Source organism: Sus scrofa, chromosome 3 (genome assembly GCF_000003025.6).
Source record: "Sus scrofa isolate TJ Tabasco breed Duroc chromosome 3, Sscrofa11.1, whole genome shotgun sequence".
Lineage (NCBI taxonomy): Eukaryota > Metazoa > Chordata > Mammalia > Artiodactyla > Suidae > Sus > Sus scrofa.
Window position 1 is genome coordinate 28,997,873 of NC_010445.4, and position 12,668 is coordinate 29,010,540.

The 12,668-nt window shown below is 41.2% G+C and overlaps 1 protein-coding gene across 20 annotated transcripts in view; it reads right to left on the bottom strand.

Annotated features, from left to right (window-relative positions):
• Positions 1-12,668, bottom strand: part of MKL2 (MKL1/myocardin like 2) — a 275,368-nt gene that overhangs the window by 33,115 nt on the left and 229,585 nt on the right. For all 20 annotated transcript variants that reach the window (XM_021086567.1, XM_021086575.1, XM_021086573.1 and 17 more), the window contains 2 exons: positions 4,041-4,175; positions 478-725 (listed from right to left, as the gene is read on the bottom strand). In XM_021086567.1, coding sequence (XP_020942226.1) covers positions 478-725; positions 4,041-4,175 — 383 coding nt within the window. The remainder of the gene's footprint in view (positions 1-477; positions 726-4,040; positions 4,176-12,668) is intronic.

Sequence of the window (12,668 nt, forward strand, 5' to 3'; positions counted from 1 at the left end):
TTAGTTTCTGATGAGCCACGACAGGCACTCCGGTCCTCCTCAAGTTTCAGGCCGTTTCCCATTTAAATATCCTACCCTTTTCGTAAAGCTTTCCTGACCACTCCAACTTTCACGCTCATCTTTTTTTTTTTTTTTTTTAAACTGTTTATCCAGGTTTATACTTATGTTTTTCTCATAGCACCTAACTAAGACTATTCAAGTAAATAGCAGGCAAATCTTTCCTGGATGAGTAACTGTGCAAAGTCATTTCTAACTTGAAAAGTTCAGAACCTGCTTGGGAGGACAAAAAATGGACTGGAATGTGGGCTATTCTCACTGTGTTGACTTCAGACACTGAATGAGCTTTGATGACAATAACGTGAAACTAATCACTGAGCACAAATAAATTACAACATCCAACCTCTAGCAACTAATGGTTGCTCATAAAAAGCCACAGTAAGATCCACTTTCCGCAGCCAGCCCTGACCCCGCCCGTACTTGAGTGGCGCCGGCAGGATGGTCTGGTAGTTGTAGTGCTGCTGCTGCTGGCTCAGGATCTGGAGCTGCAGGAACAGCTGCTGCTGCTGGAGCAGCCGGGCGTAGTTGGAGTCCATCTGCGGCTCGTTCTTCTCCCCTTTCTGATCTGGTGGAATGTACTGGTGGTACTTGAGCTTCTTTACCCGGGGCTTGGGGTCTTTGCACTTTTTGCTACGGTGTTTGTCGTTTGGATTCTTGGGATGGCTTTGCTATTTTCGAGAAAAAGAAGATAACATTTTAAGAGATGCCCCCACATGCCATCTATGCTACTGTGCACCCAAATGATCTGAAAACAAAAAGCAACGCACCTGAGAAGCTGGTAGTGCCGCTCTGGGAAGCAATACACCACATACGTTTTAAGAGTCACGAGAACATTCCCATACTCCCTTTGAGCAAGAAATCTTGCTCCTAAGAACTCCTGCTGCCTTGTTCCCTTGGACTAAGGGCAAGATGCTCAGCTCAGCCTTATCCAAGTTTAACAAACATCTACTTCGGGTCTCCTGTGCAGACGCACTGCCTAGTGCTTAATACCTTATCTCCTGGCGAAAAACAGGTCTCACACTAAATATACAAAGGGAAAGATGATGTATATTTCACCGTATCTATGTCATATTTTATAGTCATTAAAAAATTCTACAGTAAGTAAAAGCAGAAAAATGCTTCTAATGAGAATAAACCAGAATATAAAGCTATGCATTTTCTGTGAAAAGTATACAGAATGCTAAGTAATATGAATTTTTTTCCAAAAACATTACATTTTTATTTTGAAAATGGGTTGTGAGACCCCATCTTCTGGTTTAGAATCAGATGACTTTTCTGAACTTCTCTCATCTCCTCCATTTATGAGTTATCAGGTCACTTTCCATATTTAAATTGTAAGATTCCTTCATTTGAAAAAAAAGTCCACCAACAAAACAAAACAACAAGGCATAGGAAATTATTCTTAAGCTCTTTTAGATAAAATAGTCAATAAGAACACTTTGAGAAGTACTAAATTAAATATAGCTATTGGTGTGATCATGTTTTAGAAGTTCATATTTAAAGATTTAGGAAATTGCAAAAAAACCCAGAAAACAAACCAAAAAAAGTCACCATATTCGGTACACCAGAAATCATTCACCATTACTATTTACTTTTTACCCATTGGCCACCTCTCTCAGTCCAACTGGCTTCCTTGTTCAGAGACTTCCAGTGTTCTCCCCACAGATGTGCTCGCGGCTACTCCCTCACCTCTTTTTCATCTCTGCCGAGATGTCCTCTGCTTGCTTGACCAGAGCATTCTATTTACAACAGAAATGCCCCCCCTTGTCTCCCCAGCATCGCCGGTCCTGGCTTTATTCACCACCCAGCACACTCTGTGTTTCACGTCTGTTTACTCCGGCTCCTAACCCAGGGGGGTGATGTGTGATGTTTTTCTTCATTGCTTTGTTTACTCCTCGTACCCACGACAGTGCCTCATACACAGAGGGGGCTTGGTAAATATCTGCTGAATAAATGAATGATGCCATGGGTAGGTTCATTAGAAACCACTGGAATTATTAGGCACTTAACATACAACGTTAGAAAAGATCCTTGCTGCTAAAACAGCCTCCTGCAATCTCACGATATTAATCAATTCAGTGTCATCTGCTTACTTTATCAACAATAAATAATAAATTTTATTTCTAGTCTCTTCTAATCTTTAAAATTTCATTTCTAATAATTCTGACGAAACGAATGGGGAGTTTGACTATAACGGTTATTTAATAAGACAACAGGAGTTCCCATTGTGGTTCAGTGGGTTAAGAACCCAACTAGTATCCATGAGGATGCGGGTTTGATCCTTGGCCTTGCTCAGTGGGTTAAAGGATCAGCATCGCCGCAAGCTGTGGTGTAGGTTGCAGACAGGACTAGGATCTGGTGTAGCTGTGGCTGTGGTGTAGGCCGGCAATTAGACCCCTAGCCTGGGAACTTCCATATGCCACAAGTGCGGCCCCTTAAAAAAAAAAAAAAAAAGACAACTGACCCAGCTACCGTCAGGAAGGAACCTGTTGAAGAGAGGGGGGACATGAAGGTAAAAACCAGCATTCCTCAGACTAACCCTTATGACCGCTTAGCCTGCACATATCTATTCTCTTGAGTAAGGCTGGGAAACAGCTTTCCTCATAGAAAAACCCAGAAGAATTGCTGTTTCCTAACGTGTACCTGCCCTTTCCTCATGAGCAGAGTTCCTAGGAGAGTCTGCTCAACCCCTGAATCTCACATTCTTAAACAGTGCCTCTTGCTCTAGAACCAAAGCCCTCCTTAAAGACAGAAGCTAGCGAGGAGCAGAAATTCAGAAACCAGGCAGGGCAAATTCTTAGTATTTGTAGGAAAAGATGGGTTGGCATTCAAACCCTCTGTGTGCTGTCAGTGGGACATGCTTGGGGTTGTGAGAAGCGGAGGTAAGAGCTGACTGCATTGGCACCGTTGCCACCTGCCACCTCTGGCTCCCATCCTAAGCGATGGAAGGTGGTGAAATACACTGACGTGCCCTGAAGCCGCAGGGACCTGGCCGCACTGATGAGCAAGGCGGACAGAGAGAGCCTTCTCTCCAGGAAGTCAAGGACAAGGACAGGTCTCGGACAGACGGAGGTGAGGAATATGCCCGGGCTGCCGCCGCCTCCGCAGAGCGCTGCAGTGGGTAACTGAAGAGGAAGGGAGAAGGCGAGGCTGGGGTTTGGGGATGGGGGTCCTTCTGCCCTGTCACTACCTTCCTCACTGCTCTGGGCCTCAGTCTCCTCATCTGAAAGATGGTGGGAGGCTTAGCTTGGTCTCTAAGGTCCTTTTTTCAAAGTTTGCGATCTGTGTTGTGCTAGTTCTGGCAAATGTTACACCTGAAATGATTAAATGATTCCTCAAGTTTACAATCCCTGCTTTATTTAGTAGTTCTAGAAACACTTTAAAAATTTTTTTAAATGTACTATATATTGAAAATTTTAATCTTCCTTGGGACTTCTTCTGAGTTGTTTTGACCAAGTAAAACGTAGGGAACAGTGCCACGAACCTGCAGCTTATCTGAAGAACAAACCCAGCTCCATCAGGCCAAATCTGCTAAATCAAAAAAACCTATTTGCTTCTCTAAAACCTTTAACCTGTCATGCATATGTCTGCAGTACCACTGAGTGTGACCTTGGGTATAAAGTTCAAAATCACGTTACCGCTGAAGACATCTGTTTGTGAGGGTCATGAATCCCACGTGCTGTGCTAAAGTCACTCTCCCTTACTCTCTTTTCCCCTTGTTTCATCTAAGTGGCCAGGGTGGAAGCGAACTCGGAACCACTGATAAAATGATGGCTAGTCTTTCTGCACTGCTGCAATTGGCTTATACAGACTGAATTTTGTGCTGCTCTGTGACCACAGAATGACAGGTCACTTGTTGAAGGTGGCGGCTTCAATGACTAAAGCGAGCAAGTCCTCCCAGGCTTTTGTTTTCAAGGCTTCAGGCTAAAAGGCAGGCCGAGCAACGTGGACATGGCTTTCGCCTCTGTGCTCGGGGCACCCACCTTCACCAGCGCTGGACCGGGCTTTGCTGAGGACACGGTGTTGGCGGGGAGTACGGGCGCCGCGGACCTTGTGGGGGGCTGATCCGTAGTAGGACTTTTCAAGAATTCAGGAACTGCTGGGGACACGGAAGTAAACTGGTGGAAAAGGCAGAAAGGAGAGAGTCTGTGAAATCGATGAAACGGTAAGGACAGAGAAACCAAAATTATAAGGGAATGACCTTGTTTTTAAAAACAAAAGAAAACTACAGTGTTATGTGTGAGGCCCAGATGGTGGAATGACACTCTTTTCCTCTGTCCAGCCAGTGAAAAGTTAAAGCTAAACAACGCTGGATTGACCCAAAAAACCTCTAGTGTTTTCTCAGAGAAATGGCCAGAACTGCCCTTTTTGGGCAGAAAAAAAGTCCAAGACTCCTGTAAAAATGCTCAAAACAGTATATGGTACTCAAAAGGTTTTCTTGCCACGTAGGTCATACTAATCGGGGCTAATTCAAACGTGAGTGACATTCGGACTTGCTTACAGCCTGACGCGCGGCCCCACCACGCCCAGGTCCACAGTCAGGCAGCCCTGGTAAGACAGCCTCCCCTGCTGGAGGCCCGCTCCACACTCGGCTCCTTGTGTGCTCGCTTGACAGACCGTGTTTCAATCTCCCAACCCCCATCGGTCCTCCTGGTCAGGACTCTTGTCCCCCCCCCCCCATTTCCTGCGATGGGAGAAAAAGTTGGAGAATAGAGTCTGGTGGGACTGACCTGCGCCTTGACAGTCCCCTCGCACCAAAGCAAGAAGCTATTTTGTTACAAAGCCAAAGGAAGCAATTACTGAATTGCAAGCTGGGGGCATACGTTAATAAAGGAAGCTAACTTTGCTAGGTTTTTATCAACGCCCCAACAAAGTGTTCTCACGAACAATCTTCGTGAAGGAGATTTTAAGCATTCATTTACTGGAAAGAGATAATGACCATTAAATCAGTTAAATGTTGCATATCGATTACTACGCTTGCCACTAGCCCGAGCTTAAGGAAAAACATCTTCCTTTCTCACTCCCACTTCCCAGAACAACTCTCAAAATCATTACAACAATCAAAATCAGTTCTCTTGCTGAAGTATTTGGGTTTAAAAATAGCAAACTGTATTTTCCCTCCTTAAAATAAATGACCTGAAAACTCAGAGGGCCATTACCAGCAAGAAATATGAAGCTTGGCACATACTAGTTACTCAATAAATATTTGTTTAATGGGTGAATGGAAATTCCTTGTGGCGTTACTCACACTGGGTCACACTCTCCAGCCCCGCTGAGCCTGTGAGATGGGGGGCGGCAGTTGGTTGTCCATGCCCGTGTCGCCTCTCTCCCTGGGCTTTGCCATTGATTTCAGTTTCTGAGTAACTATTAGCAACAGTAAGTGCTAACAACATAGGAGGCCATACTCAACCTCATTTCAAAGACTTCTCCATGAGTCTTGGCACCTCTGCTCCAGGAGGACTTTTGCCCCCAAGCAGCCCTGAGACAGCTGGCTCCTTGCCGAGCTGCTGACCTGCAGTGAGTGATGGTGGCCAGCTGATCACTGCTTTAAGGGATGTGGTTTTATGTCATTTGTTTTCCTTTCACTTTGTACTTTTTTTGGAAATGAGGATACTTATCTCTGGGCCAGTTTGCACATAGGGGAAAAACATTCTTTGGCTATTAAATTACTGGCATACGGAGCAGAACCAGATAACTGAATTTTGAAATATACATATATCCATAGATATATGCATTTCCTTGCAGATAAATTCTACGAACCTGGCAGGCTCTTTTACAGTCCAGCCCCCACTGACTGCTATGATAGTAACCTATTTGAGAGCAGCGTTAATGATCTGAAAAAATAACCCAGGAGCATGAACGTGGTGTCAACTGTAATATTTATGAACATCTTCGGCCTATATTCTAGATCTTGCCTGACGTCCACCTTGATCACTAATACTTCCATCTGAGTAGCTTTTTTGGTATTTCAGTGTGGCTTTGCTACCCAGAAAACCAGACTGCAGTACGATACCAGAACACCTCAACCAAGACACACTGGTCGTTAACTTTACCTAATATGAAGGTAAGTCTGCTTAGAAAGGGAAAAATAGCTCAGCGCTTCACATTTTGCTGTCTTTTAAATGTGTCTTACAAAGAACCCTTCTCCCATCTTAGATCATGTCTAGATGTGAGGATTCTAGTGGCTAGAGTTACCCCCAAAGTCCCATGACTGTTAATATTTTTGAGACGACAGTATCCCAAAAAGGACTAAAAGAATATCCAAGGCAAAGAGGCTACTACACTTACTTGGTTCCACCGTAAACTGAGCAGTATGTTAAAAATCTTAAAAAGAATGCTTTAAATATGTTTAAATGGACACTGAGAACTAAATTTACCTTAGAGACTATCAAAATTTAATCTCAAAATGATTCAGAATCTTTTCTCTTAAGAAACAAAAAAGTGGCAAATTTTGTTTTTGCTGGATCTGATACACTGTTCTCATCACAACTTACAGGTCTCAAGACAACGGTTCTTTCATAACACCGTGAAAGGAAACGTCCAGAAAACACTGTTTAACGGGGGACATTTACGCTTTCAATAAAACGCAAAAGAAAGCACTTCAAATATTAATGACTGAATTTTTTTTCTCTTATTAGAAATTAGTATGGAAAAGTTCAACTATAAAAGAAAAAAGACGTCAGAGCAACTGTGTAAGCTGAGTAGACAGAGATGTACGAGACCTCAGATATATCTGCACTGGCTCCTTTCTGAAAAGATGACACACTCGCCAAAGGCCAATTATTCTTCTCTGCTAAGTTCCTTTTTTATTAGAATGTCTTTATGCATATAGAGGGACAGAAACTAGATATTTAAAAACGAAACATTTCTGTGCTATAGATTTTAAATCTATACATGTGTTTTTAACTTAGGATGCAGCAGAGGTCTTTTTTTGTCTTTTGTCTTTTTACGGCCGCACCCACGGCATATGGAGGTTCCCAGGCTAGGGGTCAAATCGGAGCTACAGCTGCCGGCCTACACCACAGCCACAGCAACACAGGATCCGAGCCACATCTGCGATCTACACCACAGCTCACAGCAATGCCAGATCCTCAACTACTGAGCAAGGCCAGGGATCCAACCCGCAACCTCATGGTTCCTAGTCCAATTCATTTCCGCTTTGCCATGATGGGAACTCCAGGATGCAGCAGAAGTCTTAAGACAGCAATATGCAAATAAATTCAAAGTGCAGGAGTTCCCGTCGTGGCGCAGTGGTTAACGAATCTGAGTAGGAATCATGAGGTTGCAGGTTCGATCCCTGGCCTTGCTCAGTGGGTTAAGGATCCTGGCATTGCCGTGAGCTGTGGTGTAGGCTGCAGACGGGGCTCGGATCCCGTGTTGCTGTGGCCCTGGCGCAGGCCAGTGGCTACAGCTCCGATTCGACCCCTAGCTGGGAACTTCCGTATGCTGCAGGAGCGGCCCTAGAAAAGACCTAAAAAAAAAAAAAAATGCAATTATTCTTTCGATATTTCCATACTCCAGTCCTCAAATAAAATGAATGAGTTGAATAGAAATCAAAAACATATGCTTTGTATATTTAGTAGATGGATACGTAAAACTCTAACTCTGTTAAAATATATTATCTAGCACTGACCATCTGTTTCTGTAATACACATACAGTTATAAGTTTAAGCATTTCAATTTTAGAAATGCTTACATTAAAAATCATTGAACAGGAGTTCCCGTCGTGGCTCAGTGGTAACAATTTCGACTGGTATCCATGAGGATATAGGTTCAATCCCTGGCTTTCTTCAGTGGGTTAAGGATCCAGCATTGCCGTGAGCTGTGGTGTAGGTCGCAGATGCGGCTTGGATCCTGTATTTCTGTGGCTGTGGTGTAGGCTGGCAGCTGCAGCTCCGATTAGAACCCTAGCCTGGGAAACTCCATATGCCATGGGTGTGGACCTGAAAAGACAAAAAAAAAAAAAAAAAAAATCGTTGAACATTAAAATCCATTGGCGCAATTGCTAGTGGACATGTAGTTGGTGTTCAAATACCTGATTAGTAGTGAGGATCTGCATGTATCCCTCCTTGAAAAAAATCTTGTTATTTTAAAAAACTGTGGTAAAATACACCTAACAAAATTTACCATTTAAACCATTTTAAAATATATCATTCTATGGTATTAAGTATATCCGTGCTGTTCTGCAACCATCACTAGTATCCATTTCTAGAACCTTTTCATCACCCCAAAGTGAAACTCTACGTTCATTAACCAACAATATCCCATTTTCCCCTCCCCCAGTCCCTGGCAACCACCTCTGCTTTCTCTTTGTATGACACTGACTATTCTAGGTATCTCAAATAAGTGAAATCATACATTTTCCTTTTTGTGGCTGGCTCATTTCACTCAGCACAACATCCTCAGGGTTCTGTAGCCTGTGTCAGAATTTCTTTATTTTTAAGGCTGATTAATATTCCACTGTATGGGGAGCTCCCATTGTGGCTCAGTGGTTAACAAATCTGACTAGGAACCATGAGGTGGCGGGTTCGATCCCTGGCCTTGCTCAGGATCCGGCGTTGCCATGAGCTGTGGTATAGGTTGCAGACGCAGCTCATATCCTATGTTGCTGTGGCTCTGGCATAGGCTGGAGGCTACAGCTCTGATTGGACCCCTAGCCTGGGAACCTCCATATGTTGCAGGAGCAGCCCTAGAAAAGGCAAAAAGACCAAAAAAAAAAAAAAAAAATTCCACTGTATAGATATACCGCATTTTGCTTATCCGTTCATTTATTGATGGATACATAGGTTATTTCACCTCTAGCCTATGCCAAATAGTAAATAATGCTGCTATGAATATAGGTGTACAAATTACTGTTCAAGTCCCTGCTTTCAGTTCTTTTGGCCACATACCCCCAAGTGGAATTACTGGATCATATAGCAATTCTATTGTTAACTTTTGAGGAACTGCCATACCATTTTCTTTTCTTTCTTTCTTTTCTTTTTTTTTCTTTCTTTCTTTTTTTTTTTTTTGCCACACCCATGGCATGTGGAAGTTCCTGGGCCAGGGACTGAATCAGCAACACAGCTGTAACCAGAGCCACGGCAGTGACAATGCTGGATCCTTAATCTGCTGAGCCAGGAGGGAACTCCTGCTATACCACCTTCTACAGTGGACGCACCATTTCATAATTCCATCAACAGCACACAAGGGTTCCAGTTGTTCCACATCCTTGCTGACAACTTAATTTCTATTCTTTTGATACTTGCTATTCAAATGATGTGAGGTGGTAATGTGGTTTGATTTGCATTTCTCTAGTGAGTAATGATGTTGGGCATCTTTTCACGTGCTTATTGGCCTTCATATATCCTCTTTGAAGAAATGTCTATCTGAGTCCTTTGCGCATTTAATAACGCAGTTGTTTTTTGTTGTTGATTTGTGGGAGTTCTTTATATATTCTGGGCATTATTAGCTCTTTATCAGATATGCTATTTGCAAATATTTACTCCCATTCTGTGGGGTGCTTTTTCCTTATATTCACAGTGTGCTTTGATCCAGAGTTTTTAATTTTGATGAAGACTAATTATCTACTTTTCCTTTTGTTGGATATGATACCAAGCAATAAATTATTGCCAAATCCAATGTCATGAGGCCTCCTATGTTTTTTCCCTAAAAGTTTTAAAGTTTAGGTCTTATGTTTAGGTATTTGTCCATTTTAAGTTAATTTTCATAAAACTACTGTTATTCATTTTTGGTAGCTGAGTTATGATACTTGAGTAGACTGCAGAGAAAACAATGTCTGTATGTTTTAGTTAATACCAATAATAGCTGTCACTATGAGTCATAATAGGATGATGTGCTGGGGAATAATCTGTTGGCCTGATAAGAACAAAGTCATTAGTTCAGATCCCATGCAGGCCAGACAGATACTTTTCTCATGACATCTGGCCCAGATAATGCATGTAAAGTGAGTTGTTCAGTGCCTGGCCCAAGGAAGTGCTTGGCAAATGTTGGCAATTATTTTTTTATCATCTCAATTATATTCAATAAAAATGTATTTATTTATCAATAAATAGGAAAGGCCTATTTTGCACAATGCACTACTTCAGGCACTTTTCTATTGGTCACAGGAGAAATGAGTTAAGAACTGGGATGGAACATAACTTCACAGTTAATGTGGGAAACCAATTTAAAAATCCATAATAGTGGCAGTTCTTTCGATAAGTAAGTTATAAAAAACAAAATTAAAGGGGTTAATAATAGAAATTATAGTTAAAATCCTTGATGCCCTCTTCAAGCCTTTATTGATAAGTATCTGTAATAAAAGTATAATTTTGATTATTTAGTATATGTGTACACAGCCTGTTAGACTTTACTCATTCTCTTTGTTAGCTTAAACTTTTTATGTTATTTGGCAAAAGGTCATCTACTTGAAAGTTCCTTGAAGCAATGGAGAAAAAAGTTTACTAAATTCTCTTAGGCTTGTCTTCCTGAAAATACACAAAGCAAGTGACCACCAAGGCTCCTTTCAGTATCACTCTGAATTTGAAATTTGAAAATGAACACAGATCCTGTCAGAGCACACGTTCAGCTAAACATCTGGGTGTTTGTAATAAATGATTAATTAAATGACTTCAGAAATTGCTGAGAGAAAAAAAGTCTTCAGATTAAAAGGACCAGTGTCACAGCTCCTGGTACCCAAATGTGGCTCGCTATTCTTAATTTGCTACAGCTTTCCGTTGTTCAAGAGTTTGCTTCAGCATAAAATAAATTGAGCTCCAATATGTGATGTGTATTTCATTAATATTTTGGCAAATTCCTTTCTAGCTGTACTTTGATTGGAATTGAAAATACAAGGGAAAAGTCCAAGAAAAAGCAGTTTTGGTCTCTTACAGACCACACAGAAACATGTACTTCAAAGAATTTACAGTTGGGAGGAAGGACATGGTAGTGTATTATACTGTTCTCACTGTGAGGTCATTAGCTTTTTAGCACTATGATTGTTAAGAGAAGTGCATAAAAAATCTATTCTTTGCCTAGATATTATGCATTAAATGTTCATTTTTTTTTTTTTTTTTGGGTAGGGAATGTTTCTTTTATTTGAGTACTTTCCTATGGGACTTAATCCTCTGGTATCTATCTGTGTGCTGTGAGGAAGAATTAAGGAGACTACGGCATAAGACATTTTGCTATAAAGCAAGGCATATAGAAATTGTGAGCCTAATTTTCTTCCAACTAATTATCTATAAATATAACTTTCAAAGAACCTAAGTGAAATTCCCTAAACTGGTCTTGAGCTTTATCTTAGGCCAGTGTGGGAAAAAATGAAAAAACAAAAAAACAAAACTGAACAGGAGAGAATTAGAAAAATGTATTTAAGCCACAGGATTAAATGTGCAGCATAAAATGATGACTAATCACCACATGAAAAAACTGACTCAGGAGAACAAGAAGCAAAGGGAAATCTACATCAGAGCCACACAAAGTGTAGTCCGTGGCCCTCGGTTACCTGCCTGTGACAAGTCGGGAAGTCTTAGCAAATTTGATGCCACTTCACCACTTTTATTGTGTTTTACAAGAGGATTAGTCCACAATGCATTGTAAATTAAACAAACTATATAAAACACAAACATACTGGTTCTTCACTATAGGCAATTTTGAGGACCACTGGTCAATAGTAACTAAATTCAACACCAAACTCTTACATTGAATTTCCATTTTAAAGATTCAGAATTAAGAATCTTAATACTCGAAACACAAGATGTTTACATTGCTTTTTTAAAATGTGGCGCCATCCTTGCTCCCTGGAAACTTGCTCTCTAATGAGAAGCAATGTTTTTAGATACTTTCCCCTTAAACTATAAATGTGAAAGGAATTCTATCTAGGGAGATAACTATATTTAACATATATATCAAGTTAGCCGCCTTGACAAATTCTATAAACAAACTCTATATAACAGTGCTTTTCATAATTAAGGCACAAAGTTTGCACAAACAAAACCTAATAATCACTTCTAGATGATACAAAAATCCCAAAGACTTTAGAGGCATCATAAAGTTTGCCTCTGTAGTTGATTTAAAAAAAATAAATAAATAAAACAAGAACCTATAACATACGTACAATCCTACTTAAGGATTATTTTTCTTTGACATCGATATAGCATCATTAACATGGATGCACTTCTTTAATGGCATGAATAAAAGTACGATAGTGAGAATCTTTGTCAGAGTCCTTACTTGTAAATACTAAAACATTTCATCAAAGGGAATTTTTATGAAGGGACACAATTTAAGGAGGTTTTAGGGTATGTGGTACAGAAATTATGTACAGGGTAAAGGTGCAGTGAGCCAACCTTGATTCTAGGTTCTTTTACTTAAACATGTGAGCAGGGAGGGTACCCTTCTCTAAGCGGGTCTTTTCTCCTAGGCACCAGCTGACATATGAAAAGCAGACTGTTAATGCGCTGCATGCAGCAGGCGGAACTGGCGTTGCAGCAGCACTAAAGAGTGTTATAGGAGTTCCCGTCGTGGCGCAGTGGTTAATGAATCCAACTAGGAACCATGAGGTTGCGGGTTCGATCCCTGACCTCCCTCAGTGGGTTAAGGATCCGGCGTTGCCATGAGCTGTGGTG